The 18,813-nt window shown below is 35.4% G+C and overlaps 1 protein-coding gene across 1 annotated transcript in view; it reads left to right on the top strand.

The window, feature by feature from the left end:
• The window catches only part of lama2 (laminin, alpha 2), a 179,570-nt gene that overhangs the window by 122,168 nt on the left and 38,589 nt on the right, over positions 1–18,813 (top strand). The window contains exons 34-44 of the mRNA XM_036210649.1: positions 4,537–4,661; positions 4,738–4,824; positions 5,849–6,042; positions 8,656–8,798; positions 9,954–10,052; positions 11,208–11,319; positions 15,937–16,099; positions 16,798–16,876; positions 16,965–17,096; positions 17,412–17,528; positions 17,620–17,783. Of these exons, the coding sequence (XP_036066542.1) occupies positions 4,537–4,661; positions 4,738–4,824; positions 5,849–6,042; positions 8,656–8,798; positions 9,954–10,052; positions 11,208–11,319; positions 15,937–16,099; positions 16,798–16,876; positions 16,965–17,096; positions 17,412–17,528; positions 17,620–17,783 (1,415 nt within the window). The remainder of the gene's footprint in view (positions 1–4,536; positions 4,662–4,737; positions 4,825–5,848; positions 6,043–8,655; positions 8,799–9,953; positions 10,053–11,207; positions 11,320–15,936; positions 16,100–16,797; positions 16,877–16,964; positions 17,097–17,411; positions 17,529–17,619; positions 17,784–18,813) is intronic.

Here is an 18,813-nt window from a genome sequence, read left to right as displayed (position 1 = left end):
AAGCAATAAAAATAAAAGAAGTTGTTTACAAAAGTAAATAAAAGTAAAAAAAAAATAACTGTCAAAGTAGAAGCTAAAAAATCAGACGCCAACTTCAAACTTCATCCAACTTTTAAGGTGCGACAGGAAAGAAAAAAAAACAGTGAAAAAAAACCTCTTTTTTTTCCTAAATAAAATGAAAAAACACAAAATTATTGCTTTTTTGGCTTGTCTTCTCGAGATAATGAGATCAACTATCTCGTTATCATGAGATAATTATAATGAGATAGTGGATCTCATGATATCTCATTTTCAATATCTTGATCATTATCTGGTTATCACAAGATAGTGACAACGAGATATCGCGAGATAGTGGTGATATCTCATTATCACTTTCACGTGATAACAAGATAGTCAATCTCATTATCTTGAGAAAAAGATTAAAAAAAAGAATAAACTACGTCATAGAAAACAATTTTTTTTTTTTGCCGGAAAACGACTTAATCTTAGTTAAAAGACCACTGGGAATACTTTTTGCAACACAATTACAAGTCTTTCAAGCAATAAAAATAAAAGTTGTTTACAAAAGTAAAAAAAAAAACATTCATATTTATTTATGTATTTCGGTGAACTTATATCCAGTCCTAAACAAACCATTATCCTCTTTATATATAGTGAAAATGTTTCAGACGTGGAACAAATAAAGAAAAAAAAAGAGAAAACCTGCATGTTCTTCAAGGACTGCCTCACATAACGAGGCAATTAAACTTGTCCTTCAGAAACATATAAACCTCCTATGAGGACAAATGTCCATCTAGGAAAGAAAATTTAGAGCATAGAAGTAATACAAAATGTTCTCATTTAACGAGTGCAAATGCATGAATAAACCGTAGCAATGTCTCCACCACCATCACCTGGCAGCAGCTCCAAACACTCTTGATTGTCGGACTTCAGTTTTTATCGAGTCTCACCCTGCAGGTCGCTTTGTTATCCCTGAATCCACACTATTTTTAAGACTGTCAAACTTGAGCGATTTTGGTGTTTTTCCTCTGAAACTTTCAGAGAAATTCTAGAAATATATGAATTTCATAATATTAGTGAAGTTTTTACATGAAGTCTTTGAGTGTTCATGAGTTTTATGAAAACAAAAGCCTCAAATGAAGCTGGTAACCCTCCAAGTGTGTCTCATGTGATGGACTTAATTAAAAACTTGTCTTGGATCTTCTTTGCCTTCAGCAAAAACATTTTAAAAACCACTGATCTGTAAAATAGAAAATGGGAATTTGATGTTGAAAAATGTAACTTTTTAAGTAGAAATGTACTATATTTGTGCTGTTTTTGCAGCTAGTACACAATATGAGGCTTTTCAAGAGTCTTTCATGTGGGTGGAGATTTACAAATCAGTATGCAAAGACTTACAAAGTAAATTTCTGTACAGTTAAAACAGAATAAAAAAGAATTCAAAATCTGCAGTTGTTGAGACGCCAACGTCTCCTTTGATAGATGACTATGACGTGACAGTAGTTTATCTGCTGTAAATCAAAGCAATGCTCAGATCCATCGTTGTGTTGTAGAAGGACTTATTGAGTGTTTATTCACATAATTCTGATTTAATTGGAACAGTGTAATTGCGTTTTTCGACATTTCAATAAAATTTTGCATATAATGGAAACAGTTACTGTCTTATTTGGATTTTATTTTGCTCATTTCTTAAAGTTGACAAAAATTCTCTACAAAAGTCAATTGTCGAACTAAATACAATAAATCAAAAACTACATGTTTTCCAATTATTTACAAATAATTCCTTTTTCTTTGATGCTCATTTTGGATTCTCTCTGATGTTATAAACTAAAACTAAAATAGGAGGTCTCTTTATTTATATTTATGGGAGTCTGGAAGTCTGAGTCTAATAGTTGAGATTTTAAAGGTTTAACACAAAAATAAATAATCGACCGTGAGAATTATTTAGTGTGAATTGTTGTTTTTTCGTTGACATATCACACATTTGTGGCCTCAGAGGCTTTAGGAAACACAAATCCTTTCAGAACTTGTTGCTTCATTTTTTCAAGTAAATTGTGCACAAAATAATTGTTTACACTTGATCTGTTTTTGTTACCCCTTTGATAAATAAATAAAAAAGTGTGATTGTTATAGACAGTGTTTCATTGGCAAACCTTTGCGTGGAAATCTCCACCTACACAAATAAAAACATGAAAGGATTTTCTTTTTTAACTTAAGGGATGTTTTAATGTCATGCCAGTGTTTTAGTGTTTTATTCCACATTCTCTGCTTTCTAGTTCTTATATTTCTGTATTTTTTCTTTCTTCTTTGTTATCTCTGTTGCCGTGTTGTTTGTTTGTTCTCTGCACAAGCTGCTTTTACATCTCTTTCATTCTTGCCTGGTTTTGATTATTTTCACTGGTTGCAACAATTTCTTCCTTTTGTGTTTCTCTTTTGCCTTCCAGACATTTTTTTTCTCTTTTCTTCCCCCCATAACTGCATCATTAGCATTTTCTAACTGAGTGGGCTAAATTGAAAAAGCTAAACGAGTTTGTTTCAGTGGTAATTAGCAGTAACGAGGAACACAGGAAGTTAATGGAAATGACTTGCCTCGTTAAGAGGCAACTTCCTGTTGTACCGGTTGATGTTCCCATCTTTAATAAACATGACAGACACATAAGGCGTAACCCTGGGGATATTCAGGGGCAGCAGCTGGGAGTTGTGTACAGTATAGCTCTGTTTAGGTTGTACACTTTTGAGTTCTATTCAATTAAGTCAGTTCATCTTTAATATGAAGCATTTGTTTACCCATTTTTATAGAATCTTGTGTTTTTATGAATTAATGAAGTCATGAATAAGCAGAAAAGCAGGTGAGAGAAATCGTGCTGAGAAAATGGGTATTTTAGAGCGGCGGCTCTTGAGGAAGCTTATTAAACTGAATGACGTGTGGGATCATAACTGTCATCCAACCGCTAGCTGATGCTGATGTGTAAAGGCTCGCTGCGCCTCGGTATGTCAGGCTGGAGTTAAGAAAACATCATTATTATGCGCTGTTGACAATAATAAAGGTCCCGGTTTAAAAAATAATTACATACAAAAAAATATATAAGTATATGGAAAGAAATTGTAGTGTATACGTAAGTTAATGCTGCAAAGCTCAGTATGGAGTAGTTTTATCTCACTCCATCCATTTTTAAAGCTTTTTTTTATTTTGCCGTTTTTAGCCAAAATAAAGGAGAAAATATCTGCAGATCAAAGTAGTTTATTAGAATTTGCATCCGAGTTATGGGTGAGACCAACGCCGCTACCACTTCCTCTCCCGCTAGCTAGCAGTTTGGGGGCCCCAGTAGTTGCCCAGCCAGCAAGGCCAAGAGGGCCCCATATGGTTTAAAAGTGGGCAGAAAATGTGGGCGACAAATGGCTTTGTCCACAGTTTCTGTGGTGGCCCCACCTGTGTTTGCCCACATTAGCTTAGGTGGGGACTCACTGGTGTGGTTTACTATGCTAGCCAGCCTCCTTGTGGATGGGGTAGCATGCTAGCAAGCTCTAAGGTACCAAACTAGCAAGCTCTGCTATATCAAGCTAGCAAGCTCCAAGGTACCAAGCTAGCAAGCTCTGCTATATTAAGCTAGCAAGCTCCAAGGTACCAAGCTAGCAAGCTCCAAGGTACCAAGCTAGCAAGCTCCACTTTATCGACTTAGCAATTTCTGCTATATCAAGTTAGCAAGCTCCAAGGTACCAAGCTAGCAAGCTCTGCTATATCAAGATAGCAAGCTCCAAGGTAGCAAGCTAGTAAGCACTGCTATATCAAGCTAGCAAGCTCCAAGGTACCAAACTAGTAAGCACTGCTATATCAAGCTCCAAGGTACCAAACTAGTAAGCTCTGCTATATCAAGCTAGCAAGCTCCAAGGTACCAAGCTAGCAAGGCCTGCTGGAACAAGCTCCACTGAATGGATCTTGTGAGCCATACTGTAGTGAACTGTGTTGTAGCGAGCTAGCGATCTCTGCTGTATTGAGCAAACAAACTCCTCTGTATCAAGCTAGCGAGGTCTGGTTCATCGAGCTAGCGAGGTCTGCTGTATCAAGCTAGCGAGCTCTGTTGTCCACTGTTTCCAATCGGGATCCACATTTTCTGACCACTTTTAAACCATATGGGGCCAACCTGACCTTACTGGTCGGATGTATTAATCTTTTTTTATTCATTTTTTCTTTAATTTTTGGTTTAACCGCTCAATCTGTCATCACTGACTGCTTGCTAACCTGAAAAGCTATGTCTGAATTCCTTGACTATTCACTATATAGCGTGTTTACAGTTAAGTAGAGCCGTCCAAGTTTCCACCCAATCCCTAACTACTAAAAACTATATAGTGCGGGACTCTTTAGTACCCTAAATGTTTAGTCCCATTTGCCCCATTCATTTTTTCCCCCTGTGATGTCATCATTTTTTGGCGGGGTTATTTACTATTACCAACACTTATTTTCACTGGGTTCTCATTTTGTGACACTTTTAGTGAATTTTTGAGCTTGTTATATTGTGCTCATATTATCGTCTCTAGAACTGCCAAGACAACACAGAAGGTGATCGCTGTGAACGCTGCATGCCAGGATTCTACGGCGTGGTCCGAGGTTCCCCGGACGACTGCAAACCCTGCGCCTGTCCCCTTCCCAACCCAGAGAATAAGTAAAAACTGAGTTTTTATTTGATACAATATGCACAGTTTTGACCATAACCGGATTTAAAATGTTTCTGTTTTAAGTTTTAGCCCAACGTGTATTGCTGAAGGAGTGGATGACTACCGCTGCACCGCTTGTCCAGAGGGATATGAGGGAAAATACTGTGAGAGGTCAGAAACATTTAGAAAAATGTGGATTCATTTAAGATGTTTGTTTTGTTTTGGTCACTTATATTTTCCATGACAAAAAATATATTTTTTCTTTATAAATATATATGGGGTCAATTTGAACTGATCCTAATTTAACCCCATTTATATTTTTACATGTGATTCTTATTTGAGCCCAGATAAAAAAATATTTATGAGGTAAATTTTGGATTAGCTTAAAGTGAATGACAAGCCTTATTGTAAATGTGAAAAAAATGAAATAAAAAAAAAAAACATAATTTTAAAATGAAATTGTAAATTTAAAAAAAATAATATTTTAAACTTAAAAGAAAGATTAAAATAGTAAAAACAAATAATAGTAAATCTGAAACTTGAATAAAAAGAAAAATTTAAACCTAAAACTGCTACCAAAAAAAAAAAAAATATATTTGTATTTTCAAACTTTTACTTGTTTGTGTCTTCCTCTTTGCTTTCAGTTCTCAGTTTTCACTTTCAATTCAGTTTTCTAGTTTTCACTTCTGAGCTTATCCTATTTTATGTGGGGGCGGGGCTTCAAACTCATTGGTGTCGGCACATAATTTTATTTACAAATTTCCTCTTTTTTTTCAAATTTATAGTTTTGTTCAAAAAATTTCTTTTTTTTTTAATTTACAATCTAGTTTTTTATTTCCTTTTAGCTGATCCAAATTTGGCCCCATCAATATCGATCAACTTTCTTTAAAGTGTAATATCAACTTTTTCTCCACCAATTAAGATTTCAGTCTTCAATTACAAAATCTAACGTCTGCAGTTTTTACACTCTGGTATTTCTTAATCTCTCCAAGAATTACTGCACATTTTTTAACATCCATCATTCATAAAAACACATTTTTATATTTGTTTTTCATTAAAGAAGATTAATTCTATTGTTTCATCAAATCAGAGCAATTTCATTGTTTTTCTGTGTTGCATATAAATTAAACGATAACCGTGATGTAATTTATTTTATCTTTGAAAAAACACAAACTGTCTTTTTTGACCAATGTAGATGTGCCACCGGTTACCATGGTAACCCGAGGATGGCAGGTGGTCGTTGTGAAGAGTGTAAGTGTTCCTCATGGGGAGCGTTTGCCGGACCATGTGACTCTGTAACCGGCCAATGCCAGTGCAGGGTCGGGGCGTCGGGAACGTCGTGTGACCAGTGCATGGATAGGCATGTGTGTGGAGCCGCTGGGATCATCTGTAAGACTAACAACTTTATTCTAAATATTTGGCTGTATTTACATTTTATACAAGTTTTTTAAAATCAAAAACTCTTATCTCTTTGGTAAAATATTTCTATTTTTGTTTGAAAAGTTGCTAAAAAGCATAATATAAATTGGAGGTTTTGGAATTTTAATTTATAGTAATTTTGTTTCTCTTTCTTTAATATTTATTTTTTTTCCGAACGTTACCTTAATCACACTTTCAGCAATTTCCAAAATCTTGGTATTAAAATTTGTAAACGCTATGGTTTTACGATTTTACGTAAATGCGATTTTACGTTTAATACATGCGAATTTTTTGCCCCATTGAAATGAATGGGAATTTTTCACATTTCTACAATTTATGCAATTCATGCAATTACAAACATTCAGCATGATCAACAAAGTCATGTAAATTTTGAAATTTTACGCAATTTTTTTGTACAATTTTTGCTTTTTTTATGCAATTCTTCAAATTTCTTGTGCACTTTGAAACCTTCACAATGTTGGTACCAAAATGTTTACCATGTTAAGGACATCAATGCTACTGAGGATTTTTGGGCTCATTCCAAATTAAGCTAGTATTTAAGTAAGATGCTAGCTTTTTTGGCTAATTTGACATCTGTTGAGGATTATTGGGCTAATATTGAGCTAAGCTAATATTTTTGCAACATGCTAGCGCTTTTGGCTTATTTGACATTTAAAGGGTTTTTGAGCTAATTTTGAGTTAAGCTAGTATTTTAGCAAGAAGCTAGGTTTTTTTGTGGCTATTTTGGGATTTACTGAGGTTTTTTGGGATAATTTTGAGTTAAGCTAGTATTTTAGTAAGATGCTAGGTTTTTGGGATAATTTGACATCTGCTGAGGATTTTGAGCTAAGCTAAAACTTTTGCAAAATGTTAGCTTTTAGGCCTAATTTGGCCTTTAAAGAATTTTTTTGCCTTATTTTGAGTTAAGCTAGTATTTTAGCAAGGTGCAAGCTTTTTTGGGCTAATTTTGAGTCAAGCTAATATTTTTTTGCAACATGTTAGCGTTTTTGGCTATTTTGGGATTTACTAAGGTTTTTTTGGCCTTATTTTGAGTTAAGCTAGTATTTTAGCAAGGTGCAAACTTTTTGGGGTTTTTTGGCATATACCAAGGTTTTTTGGACTAATTTTGCTAAGCTAATATTTTTTTGCATTATGTTAGCATTTAGACTATTTTGGCATATACTGAGGTAATTTGGGCTAATTTTGAGTTAAGCTAGTAGTTTAGCAAAATGCTAGCTTCTTTTCTATTTTGGCATATACTGAGGTTTTAAGGCTAATTTTGAGTCAAACTAATATTTTAGCAACATGCTAGGTTTTTTGGCTAATTTGGCACCAACTAAGGATGTTGGGCTTTTTAGGGGGTGAGCTAACATGTGAGCAAAATACTCACTTTTTTTGCTAATTTGGCATCTACTAGTTTTGATCTAAATCTGAGTTCATCTCTACACATTTTTAAATTTTACAGATTTTTTTCAATTTTTCAAGAAATTCTTCAAATTCTTTATGCATTTAATGTAACATCTGCAACTATAAGTCCTTTAGCAAATAGCTTTAGCATTTTCGGCAAATCCCTTCAGCAATTACAGTAAATTTTTTCAACGTCTTCTGCAAAAAAACTTTAGCATATTTAGCATTCACACTAGCATTTATCGCAGTTTTTTTGCTGTAAATGTGGAGATAAATGACAAGTATATGAATATAGAATCGATGACAAAAATGGTAGAAAAAGTGCATCTTTTTTTTATATTCCAGATAGTCACACATATCACCAAATGTTGTGATTTTTACTTTATTTTCCCAATGAAATGCAAATGAGATGCCCTATAACTTGTTGCCAGGGGAGACAAGAGATTCTGGCAGAAGTCAGTTTGAAGTCATTCAGAAAATAATTTCAATGTCATTTGGAGCTAATTTAAACTTAATACGACCATAATGGCAGAGCAAATTTGGTTCCATTAGCACGTCTAGAGGTAAGTGCATGCAATCAAGTAAGAACATGCAAGAAAGGGTCGAAAGACAGAGGCTGATGGGAAATTGCTCGCTGTCAGGTCAGTGGGAAAATTGCTTGCTCACGTCTTTATGTGTTCAGACACGCGGCGTGTGTTCGTCAATTGGCAGGACGAGGCGCTTTGGTGCACCCTGACACCGAACCACTCGCTTCTCCATACCCGCCATAATCATAACTTCTGGTTTGGATGTTTTTCACGGTGGAGCAATTGAAATGTTGTTGAAAAACAAGTTTGGAGTCTCTGCTCTGCCTTTAGATATTGTGCTCTGTGATTTAACAAACTTTCAAGCTTGCACTACTTTTTTATTTTTGAAAACCATACAGAGAAATGTGTTTGTGTCAGTGTGTTTTGCCGTGGCGTGTGCTCGTAATGCCTGGTTTTGCCTTTCTGTGATGGATTTCATGCATCAGCAAGCTTGTCTTTTCAAAGCCACAACCACTTGGATAGAAACATACAAGCAGACCCCACAATCACAGACGTATACATCCTGACTTCTCAATACTTTTTTGCTAAAATGAAAGCACTAAAGCAGAATAGTCCTCTAACATTATTGTGTTTTTGTTTCTTTCTCCAGCCTGTGATGATGAGTGCTCTGGTTTGCTGATAAGTGATATGGATCGCTTGTATCGCATCATCACTGAGGTCACTCTGACCACACCCCTCCCACCACCTTATAAGGTGTTGTACCGATTTGAGAACATGACGGACGAGCTCAAGGTAAACATATTTCAGGTGGCAAAAAAAAAAACATATTTATTGTTGTTACAGCCCAGATAACTACATTAACACAGTTCTATAGAGAAAACTTTGAATTCAAAACAAATTTATCAGTATAAAAATGGGAAAAAAGAAAAGAAATTGACAAAAGCAGGTTTAGAAAAAGACATGTGATAGATAAGGTGTTGCTGTTTTTTCCATAAAACTTTACAGTCTTACACAGTTTACATTATTTTTCTGCATCAGCCTTCATGAACAGGCGATTTATATTAATGTGTACTGTTGGAAAAAAAAAAGAAGAAAAAAAAAAGAAAGTTTGCTGCAATTAAATGAAAATGTAATAATGACTCAGTGTTTTAAAACTGAGTTGTATGTTGATTTTTGTATTTTGTTGTCTGTTTTTAATTGTAAAGCGCTTTGATCTGCACGCATGAAAAGCACTTTTTATAAATAAAGCTTAATTGATTGATTGATTATTAAAAGCCATGTTATACCCAGAACCAACTCTCATGTATTTAAATTTGATTTATCAGTAAATTATAGATAAAAAGGTGAAAATTAAGGTTGCATTCATTGATAAAACCAGATATGCTCACATAATAGTCTAATTTAACACAGTGCACTTTGACATTCTTCAGATTTGATCCAATATTTGGCAAAATATGTTTGTTAATTACATATATTTGAAGTTTTTTGCTGAATATTATTACTTAAATTAACCTAAAAATGAACAAGTGAGTCTATCATGTCAAAATACTAGTGCTAACACATGGAGGTGGTAGCATCATGATGTGGGCTTTCTTTTTTGCAAAATGTCTTTAAAATAAATTATTAGACAAAGTTTTGTTACATTTTTCCTATTTAGATAACTTTTTAAAATAAAAAACCTGATACTGCATCACCGATAAGGAACTAACATATTAATTAGTAATGAAATGATTTACTTAACGGTTAAAATGTAATATGTACTATGCAAGCTCTCACATAGAGACAGTTTATATTGAGTATGTTTCTTTTAGTTGCATAAATACTCTGTGTGCTTCTATGATCTTCACTCATCTGCATTCAGAACAAGTTCTGAAACTTTTAAGATCAAACTTTTCACTTTTGTGATGCATTCTTCCACTTACCTCTTCTTTGTGTTCTTCCCTGAAGCACATGTTGTCACCTCAGAAAGCTCCAGAAAGATTACTGCAGCTCGCCGACTCCAACTTGGGATCCCTGGTTGTTGAGATGGACCAGCTGCACAGCAGGGTACGAGCCGCCTCCTTATTTTCCAACGCGGGTTTGGGTCTTTGATTGCTTTTGCTTCTCATTTACTGCCGGTTTGTTTTTGCAGAGCTAGACAGCAAAGAGAATCAAGAGTTTAGACAAACGTCTTTGTTTACAACAAACCCTGTATTTAGTTTCCTAAATGAATAATTTAGAGCCTTTTTCCTTCACATTGTGGATTTATTTACAATAAAAAAAATATTCTTGGATTAAATGGATTTAGAGAATTGTGGTGTAAAGTGGTTAATCTTCATTTGTATCACGTGCTCTAAACTAAAAAAAAAAAAAAAATCAATTTGGCGATATTTTATTTAGCAATACTTATTGTGGCATTTGTTGGAATCATATCATAATATTGATGTCACAATCTGTCAAATACAGTTTGTAGACAAGAAAAGATCAATTTATTCATTTTTAACCCCACTTATTCCCTTTCAGAGTATTCTGGTTGCTGGAGCCTATCCCACTCCTGGGTACACAGGACAGTTCTCAGTGACAAACAGCCATAAACACTCAAAGGGACTATTTAGAATAATCTATTAATCTATGATGCCCATTTTGGTGGTAGTTTAGTGGTTTGCACCTCCTCCTTAAATGCTAGTTCGAATCCCCGAATCTGTTCTTACTTTCCACGTTCTCCCACTAGATAAAAAAAAAAACCTCTCTTAACCTCTCAGCCAGCTCATCTGCCCCCTTTTTTTTTTTTTTTTTTACATTTTATTGACTACGTCTTTTAAATAAAAATATTCAATTCTCAGGGTCTTGACTGAAAACTAAACATTTCTTGATCTGAGGCAAGAGAATAAACTTCAACCTTGACGTTTGCTGACAGCGATACTACCCTTCATATTGTATGAATGCTGTTAATAAATAGTGTTAGGTCAGGTAAAGTAGTTGTCAAAATGGATTCTCTCGTGTCCCTGATTCTGTGAGTGCCTTAATGTGTAAAGTTTTCTTTTTCTGTCAGAAAGTCATCGAACTTTGCGCCGGCACTAGAAATATTGATGTTTGTTACCTGTCATTCTTTTGAATATTTTGCACCTTTTCCCTCTTTTTTTTTCTTTTTCACCCAGAAGTCAGCATGTTCATTTATTTAACACTTGTTTATTATTTTATGGCGTGCCTGTTTGTTTATAGGCCACTAAGGTGTCGGCTGATGGAGAGCAGGTAGTGGATGATTCTGACAGGATTCACAGACGAGCTGAGGATTTGGAAAAGTTCATCAAGGACACGCTGCTCGGAGCCAGAGGTGAAGTCCATTCAAACCAACTGTTCCTGTTTGTGTGCGGGTTCAAATCTAGAATGAGTTATTAAGGAATGGCAAAGGAGGTAATACAATTACATAATAATAATAATAATAATTTCTGCAATAATACAATTGCAGAAAAAGGACAAATTAGAGACGCTGCCCACCCTCAACATCCTTTTTTTAAATGGCTGCTTTTCTGTTGGTTTAATCTCCATAGCAACCATATCATTTTTTGTTCACCTGGAGGTGACAAATGTTACACGGCTAAGAATGATGGGCCAACTCACTCTCGGTGCAACATATTAAATGTTTGAAAAAACTGTAAAATAAACAATGAAACAATCAATAACTGCTGCGCGCTTGGTCACATTCTGCAGACTCGCTCATCACGTAGTGACTGAGCTCCTCCTTCTAGTGTCAACTGCTTTCAGAATTACATAGTTTTACATTCGACATAACCTCTGTAAATCAATAAATCACAAAATGCATTTGTGGGTGACATAACAAGAAGGGATACTATAAGTGAGAAGTGAAATGATTCTGTGGAAACACGGAGTTTTCATTTTATTAGTATTTTAAAAGTGTACTTTTTTTTCGCTTGAGTACACAATTTCAATTGAGCAGTACTACAAAATACCACATCAGATCTGAGTGAAACTTTGTGGGTGAAATAACAAGAAGGGATACTCTAAGTGAGAAGTGAAATGATTCTGTGGAAACACAGAGTTTTCATTTTATGAGTTTTTTTTAAAATTGTAGCATTTTTTTCGCTTAAGTACCCAATTTTAACAGGGCAGTACTACAAAATACTACACCAGATTAGAGTGAAACTTTGAGGGTAAGAGTACATGAAAGGATACTCTAAGTGAGAAGTGAAATGATCCTGTGGAAACAAGGAGGTACCCTTAACTCTTTCTTTGAAAGGAAGCCTTTCCTGTTGCTACCGTAATGATTGTATTAAAGTCGCACGCCGTATTCCAGAGAGGGCTCACTTGACAGCAGTTTAGCGAGAGCGCGCTGGCTTGACACCAGTTATGAATTCCTAGTATGAACTGTATCTACTTAAGAAAACATATTTTAAACTAATTTCTTTTACACTTTTTGTACTGTATGTCACATTAATGAAATATCAAACCTTTCACATTTTATCTCTCATAACATAGCTTATCTTTTGACCTGTTAGCTTACACTGCATTCAAACATTCATCAGATGTGTTACCGCGGTCGCCACCGATCCACGTCCGCCATCTTAGTAACACAACGTGGTGTCTGAATCATTCTAATAAGTTAAACAGCGCATTTTCCTCAACTTATTCTACTATGAAAATAACTTAAAACACATTATAACCGTCACATATCATTTTTGTGTTGGTTTCAACCAGCTTACCTGTAAAATAAACAATGAAACAACCAATAACTGCTGCGCGCTTGGTCACATTCAGCTGACTCGCTCATCACGTAGTGACTGAGCTCCTCCTTCCGGCATTAACTACTGATGGCCAAAGTGCCAAGCGCCCTCTGCTGGTGAAATTAAGTACTAAAGAAAACACCTTTTTTTAACACAGAGAGCATACTCAGATATGTATAAGACTAGTTTTACTAATTGTTTCAGACTCAAAATAAAATAAATGGGGTGGGGGCAACTATTTAAATGTCTGCTTTAATCACACAGTGCCACACGAACATGTCTATGTAACTTTTAAATGAATCAGCTAAAGTAAATTTTTGGATTTCCTTAGCAACTAGAATTTTTTTGTTAGCAACGCCTAAATTCCTAATATGTCCATGTCATTTAGCATATCATTTTGTTCAACGCGAGCCAAAGATTTACGTTTTAAATTTTGACAATATTTTGGTAACGTGAGCAATTATAAAACCCCGCCTTAGCTAGCTTGTTTGGCTAACGCTCTTCAAAAACACTTTTCCACAAATAGCTTTCCGATGATGCTCAATGAGTTATAAGCGATTGATCAAAACACATGGGAGAAGCTTAAACTTGTAGCTGGGGATTTTGGGGGAAATTTCAAGATGGCTGCCTCTTTCTGAGGTCAAAGGTCAACGATGATTTATGCTTATCCTGTTGGTTAGTGGGGGAAATTTAGCAAAGAACAAATGTTTTTTTGTTTGTTCTTTCCCATAACATGGTGAAAATGTGATCGCTAAAAAAAAAATAAATAAAAAAAAAAAAAAATGGCCGCCAAGCTGTAGGTCCTGTGGCCATCCCATAATAATTTCATAACTTCCTTTGGATAACCTCAATATATGTTTTTGATGGATTTTGAACTATTTATTTTAGCTCCATAAGAGATTTTGGCCTCATTTTATTTTTTTATAGTTTCTCCTGCTGTGATGTCATCATTTATGGGGGGAAGGGGCGGGGCTAGGTGTTTTTGAGTACGGGACGGCGGCAAAATTAAAGAAAGAAGAATCATGTCCTTGGACATAAAAAACATCTTTAAAATTAGATTTTAAGTAGTTAAAAATTCAATTTAACCAAAAATAATGTTATTTTTTAGCTAAACCGTGGTATTTTTTGCTTGAAAAGATCGTAGTCATGCAGGCAAACTAAAGTTTTTTTCCTCCACCTGCAAAATTAACATTTTTCTTAATAAACCAAAGCAAATTTTCAGCTTCCTCGCTTCTTCAACTCATAGTGTGTAGAGGCATTATTGCACTTTTAAATGGCTAATTCGGAAAAACATTCGTTTTGCAAAAATTGAAATAACTTTTGATTCATTTTATACATTTATTTCATGTCTTCCGGGAAAAAAAAAAGTTACTAAACCAACACTTTGTGACTGGCTGTGATGAAAGCGTCTTCTTGTTGTTGCTTGCAGCTCTCTGGCCATCTGCCTAATCACAATGTGATTATGTTGTGTGTGCGCCGGCGTCCGAGCTGCTGTTTGTGTGTCTCTGAAAGAGGAAAAGGGAGAGACTGTCGTGGCTCGCTGGATGATTGAGAGTAGCAATTAGAGACTTAATTAGTGGCTATCACAAACACACACCTCTACACACCAGGCGCACAAACAGCGCCGTGTTTCTACAACCGCACACACATAATGAGGTAAAAAAAATAATGTCGGCACTTCCTCTGCGATGTGTGTCCGTGTTTACGAGATATCATAATATGATTCCATCCACGTTTTAAGTGTTTAATTGGTTTTTAAATCCCACTGTGTAATTATACGGCTCCGACACACATTCACAGGCTCAAGAGGCGTGCACGCGCACGTGCACGGCAGCTGTTCATTAGCATGATGGCCTTGCTGGCTCTAATCACTAAATGTTTATATTTCAAATGAGAGAATATGCTGCATTGTTGCAGTCGCACGCAAACACTCGCACACATTAGGCTCTCAGATTTAAGCAAATATGATGCAAAATTTTCCTTTTAGACGCTTAAAGTGACGGTTGGAGATAAACACTAAAACCTGATGCTGTTGGAGTCTGATTCTGAAAGTGAAGGAAAAGCCTGTTTTATAGAGAACAAATTCCCAACAACTTGTGTGTTTTTAGATTCATTAACATGTTGCACCCTATTGACCTCAGTAAAAAAGCTTTTTATTTTCTCACCGCCTGAACAACCAAGGAACCATAGTTTCTGGAGTATAAGTCGCAAGAGCAAAAACTGTCTAATCAAGAAGAAAAAAAATAAGCCGCACTTTTAAGAGAAAACAAATCCACCACCAAGCAAAGCGTAGCTAAAAAAATAAAGAAATAAATACAAGAAAACTAACCTTTTAATTTGTATGAGAAAAATTATAAATTTATATCCGACTCTTTTCCGTGTTTGTTTTGGACGACACTTCGTCTGCTGCTGTCAGTAGCAAATACTTCGCATGCAGCGCCCTCTAGTGGTTGTAAGCGGAAATAACCGCTAAAAGACAACCGATGTTTACTGAGAAAATAACAAATACATAATCCCTGTGATGTCTAAAAAGACAAGTCACACCCTTGGCTAAACTCTTAAAAAAACTGCCAGATACTCTGAAAAATATGGTACTACCAAATTATAAGAAAATATAATCTCTTTTTTTTTCTTCTATTCGCAGAAAAACATCAATTAGATGTTAATGTTGTCTGCTATAACCATTGACTGTACATGAGAAATGAACCCAATGACTGGTTTCTGGTTTCAGCCAAATGAAGTCAATTGAGTCGATATTTTTTCACAATATGGTCATCGCCATGTTGGAGCCAGACGGCACGAGTAAGCAGTGATTGGTCCAAAACAATTTAAGTAGGTATTTCTAAGACAACCTCTGGCCAATCAAGAGTGAGCTTGTTGAAAGCGAACTACACAAACTCGGTCGAGACCACCTGGTTTTATAAAGGCCTCTGATTGGCCAGTATATGACACCAATAACTTGGACTACGGTTCCAATACTGTTCATTTCTCCATATCGACTTCTTGAAACTAGAAGGTACTTCCTGTGTGGAATGTCAGTCCAGTTCTCGTACAATCAATGAGTTTTACCTACTAAGGTGAGCAATAGTCTTATACAGTCAATGGTTATTGAAATATCTGAACGATATTTAAGAAGATTTGTTTTTGACACCTTTTTCTCTCCTAGCATAACTATACACTGTGTAACGTGTGTCTCTTTGCACATCTAGACCTTCAGTTCAAGGCCGCCGAACTCAACAAAACCCTCTCGAGGAAAGATGGAACTCCAGACAAGAGCCTGAGTGAGATGAAGGAGGACATCCAGGCCATGCTGGAGGAGATGAGAAAGCGACAGCTTGGACGAATGAAAATAACTGCAGATGAAGAGAAGGAGTAAGGACATACAATCATAGACCCTATATCTTAACAGCAACGTTTGCCTGAAAGGTTTAAATCCTGGAGAATTCTTAAACACTTTCATCTCTTGTTTTGTCACCAGAGACTCCTGTGCATAAATCTGGTGCACATCCTGGAGCCATGTTTTGTTAATGTTGTAACAAAGCCTGTGATATCTTTTTTGTTTTGTTTTGTCTTCACTCTCATTTATTGGCATTTCTTGGAATCAGCTATCTATTCTTTTGCAGCTTTTGCACCCCGTCTGTCTCATTCAGCAGGAAATGTTGATGAGGTCGATGAGTTAATTAAAAGGCATCACCGCAGGGCCAGAATAGAGACACGAAGATGCAAGAACATGTAGGGAGATGGAAAAACACTCATGAAGAAAAGAATAGATGACAGTCGTAGAAAGAGATGAATTGAATAGCTAGTCTCTTGTTTATTTGACTAAACCAATGTGGTAAATTTCAACAAAGAGAAAGTTAATAAATTGAAAATTCAAGTTAAAAAAGAAAGTATTTAGTCAATTTGCATATTTCCTATTGCTGGAATTGTCGATTTCTAACATTTAATACAATAAAAAAACAATAATTTGATTATTACCTAAAAATCACCCATTCTTCTTCAATCGGTTTAAAGTTTGTTTTGTAAAAAAACACATTAAATGTACTCATGAACCTTTTCTGTTCTTCTAGTCTTGCTGAAGAATTGCTTCAAAAAGTCAAAAGGTTATTTGGTGACCCCCATCAAGCCACGGAGGACCTGAAAGCTGAGGTGACCCTAACTTTTCCTGACAGTTTTCTTTGCTTGGATTGTTATGAACGATTGAGGTCATTGGGTGTCTGCTTGTTGGCTTTGGAAGATAACAAAGAAGCTGTCCGACCATGACGAGAAGCTCCAGGAGGCCCAAGATCTTCTAAACGAGGCTCAGTTGAAGACGAGACAGGCCGGCTCGTTGGCCAACCAAAACCTGGCCAACCTCACATCTTTGGAGGTACAATGACTCATCATTTATAAGCAAACAAATACCAACTGCGATTCTATTGGCTATTTGACACTAAATAACAAGCAAAGTCTTTTTTTTCTGCAAAAATGTAAGGATTTTCTGGTTAAAATGAGTGAATATCCTTTAATTGTGTTTTGGGGGCTTGTCCGGGATGCACAGAAAAATCCTTTAAAACCATTTTTTTAATTGTGGCAGACTGATGTAATGAAAAAAAGAAGTTTTGAATCTAAATCCACGACCCCACACACTTACCATTCAGCATTTCAAAGTACTGAACATAATTAATGGTTTGTTTTCCTGCAGAGGAAGCGAGCTGCAGTGAGTGAGATAAAGGAAGACGTACAGAAGGTCTTTGGAGAAAGTGAACATCTACTCGAGGATGCAAATGAACTCTCTAATAACATCAAAGAAGAGTTACAGGTACTCAAAGTATTCTTGGAGCTTTTGTCTTTTTTAATGTCAGAAGAACACGAGTGAAATTCCGCTTTGAGCCTCTGGACTCGGTCTGCAGGATTTGGAGGAGATGGGGCGAGAACTCAGTCCTCTTCACGACCAACTGGATGATAAAGTCAAGTCCCTCACAGATGGGTTGAGCGATGGCAGCCTGGCTGACACCGTGGACGAGGCGGAGAATCACGCCAAAGAGCTAAATGAATCTGCTGCCATTCTAGACAGGTGAGTCATAAGAAAGTGTCAAACTAATCCATGGTTTTTATACCTAAATATTATTTTATCTTAAAGCAAAGCTTTCTGAGCACTTAAAAGAATTATGCACCTGACTGTTTTATATGATTTATATATTTTTATTTCTCTACTTTTGTTTTAACTCTCTTACGATGAGGCCTTTTGGCCCCTTGATTAAGAGATCTTATAGCAAAGGGACTTCCTCATAAAATAGGTGTTACATTTAAAAAAAGTTACGAGAGTCTTAGGCTAAAAAAACATTTTTTTTAATTTAAATTATATTCATGCAGATCTTTCGAAGATGCTCATAATAGCTCAAAAAAGCAATTTTTAGTTAAAATTTCTATATATGTGCTTCATCATCTGATAAATGCCACACGAAAGTGGTAAAACTGCAAAGAAATACGATTTTCTTTGGGTCTTTCAAGATGAAAAGCTGAACAACATAAACATTTTAAAGGGGTGAATAGATTTAAAATGGTAATTTTTCTTTTAGGTCGGCAAAGTTCTCCAATATATATAAAAAAAAAGATCAAGTTTTGACCTAACAAGTCTCCAGAAAAATCAAAAGATTGACCTAAAAAATGTAAACGACAAAATCCTGTTAAATACTAGTCTTAGGTCCACTTGACTCTAAAAATAAATTACACTTACCCAGTGATGAACAGTAGAGAAAATTAAGGAAAAAAATGTATATATATTAAAAAATAACTAATTAATCGCAAACGGGAACAAATTAATCACGATTAATCGCAATTAATCACAATTAAAAAAAGAATAACTGTTTTATTTACAGTATTGACCAACCACTTATTAATTCACTTGTTAATCACAAAATGAAATTAAAAACAAAACTGTACATTTAGAACCTAATTAAGACTGTCGATTAATAATAATAAAAAAGAAAAATAATCAGATTAATCACACTTTTGTGTTGTGATTAATCGCGATTAATCCCAATGATTTATTTGGTAAATTTTATGACAATATGTGTTCTTTTTTTTTTACAAAAACAGGCCAG

Source organism: Oryzias melastigma, linkage group LG24 (genome assembly GCF_002922805.2).
Source record: "Oryzias melastigma strain HK-1 linkage group LG24, ASM292280v2, whole genome shotgun sequence".
NCBI classification, from domain to species: Eukaryota; Metazoa; Chordata; class Actinopteri; order Beloniformes; family Adrianichthyidae; genus Oryzias; species Oryzias melastigma.
Note: the sequence above shows the minus strand (reverse complement) of the source record. Positions and strands in the feature narration are given on the sequence as shown.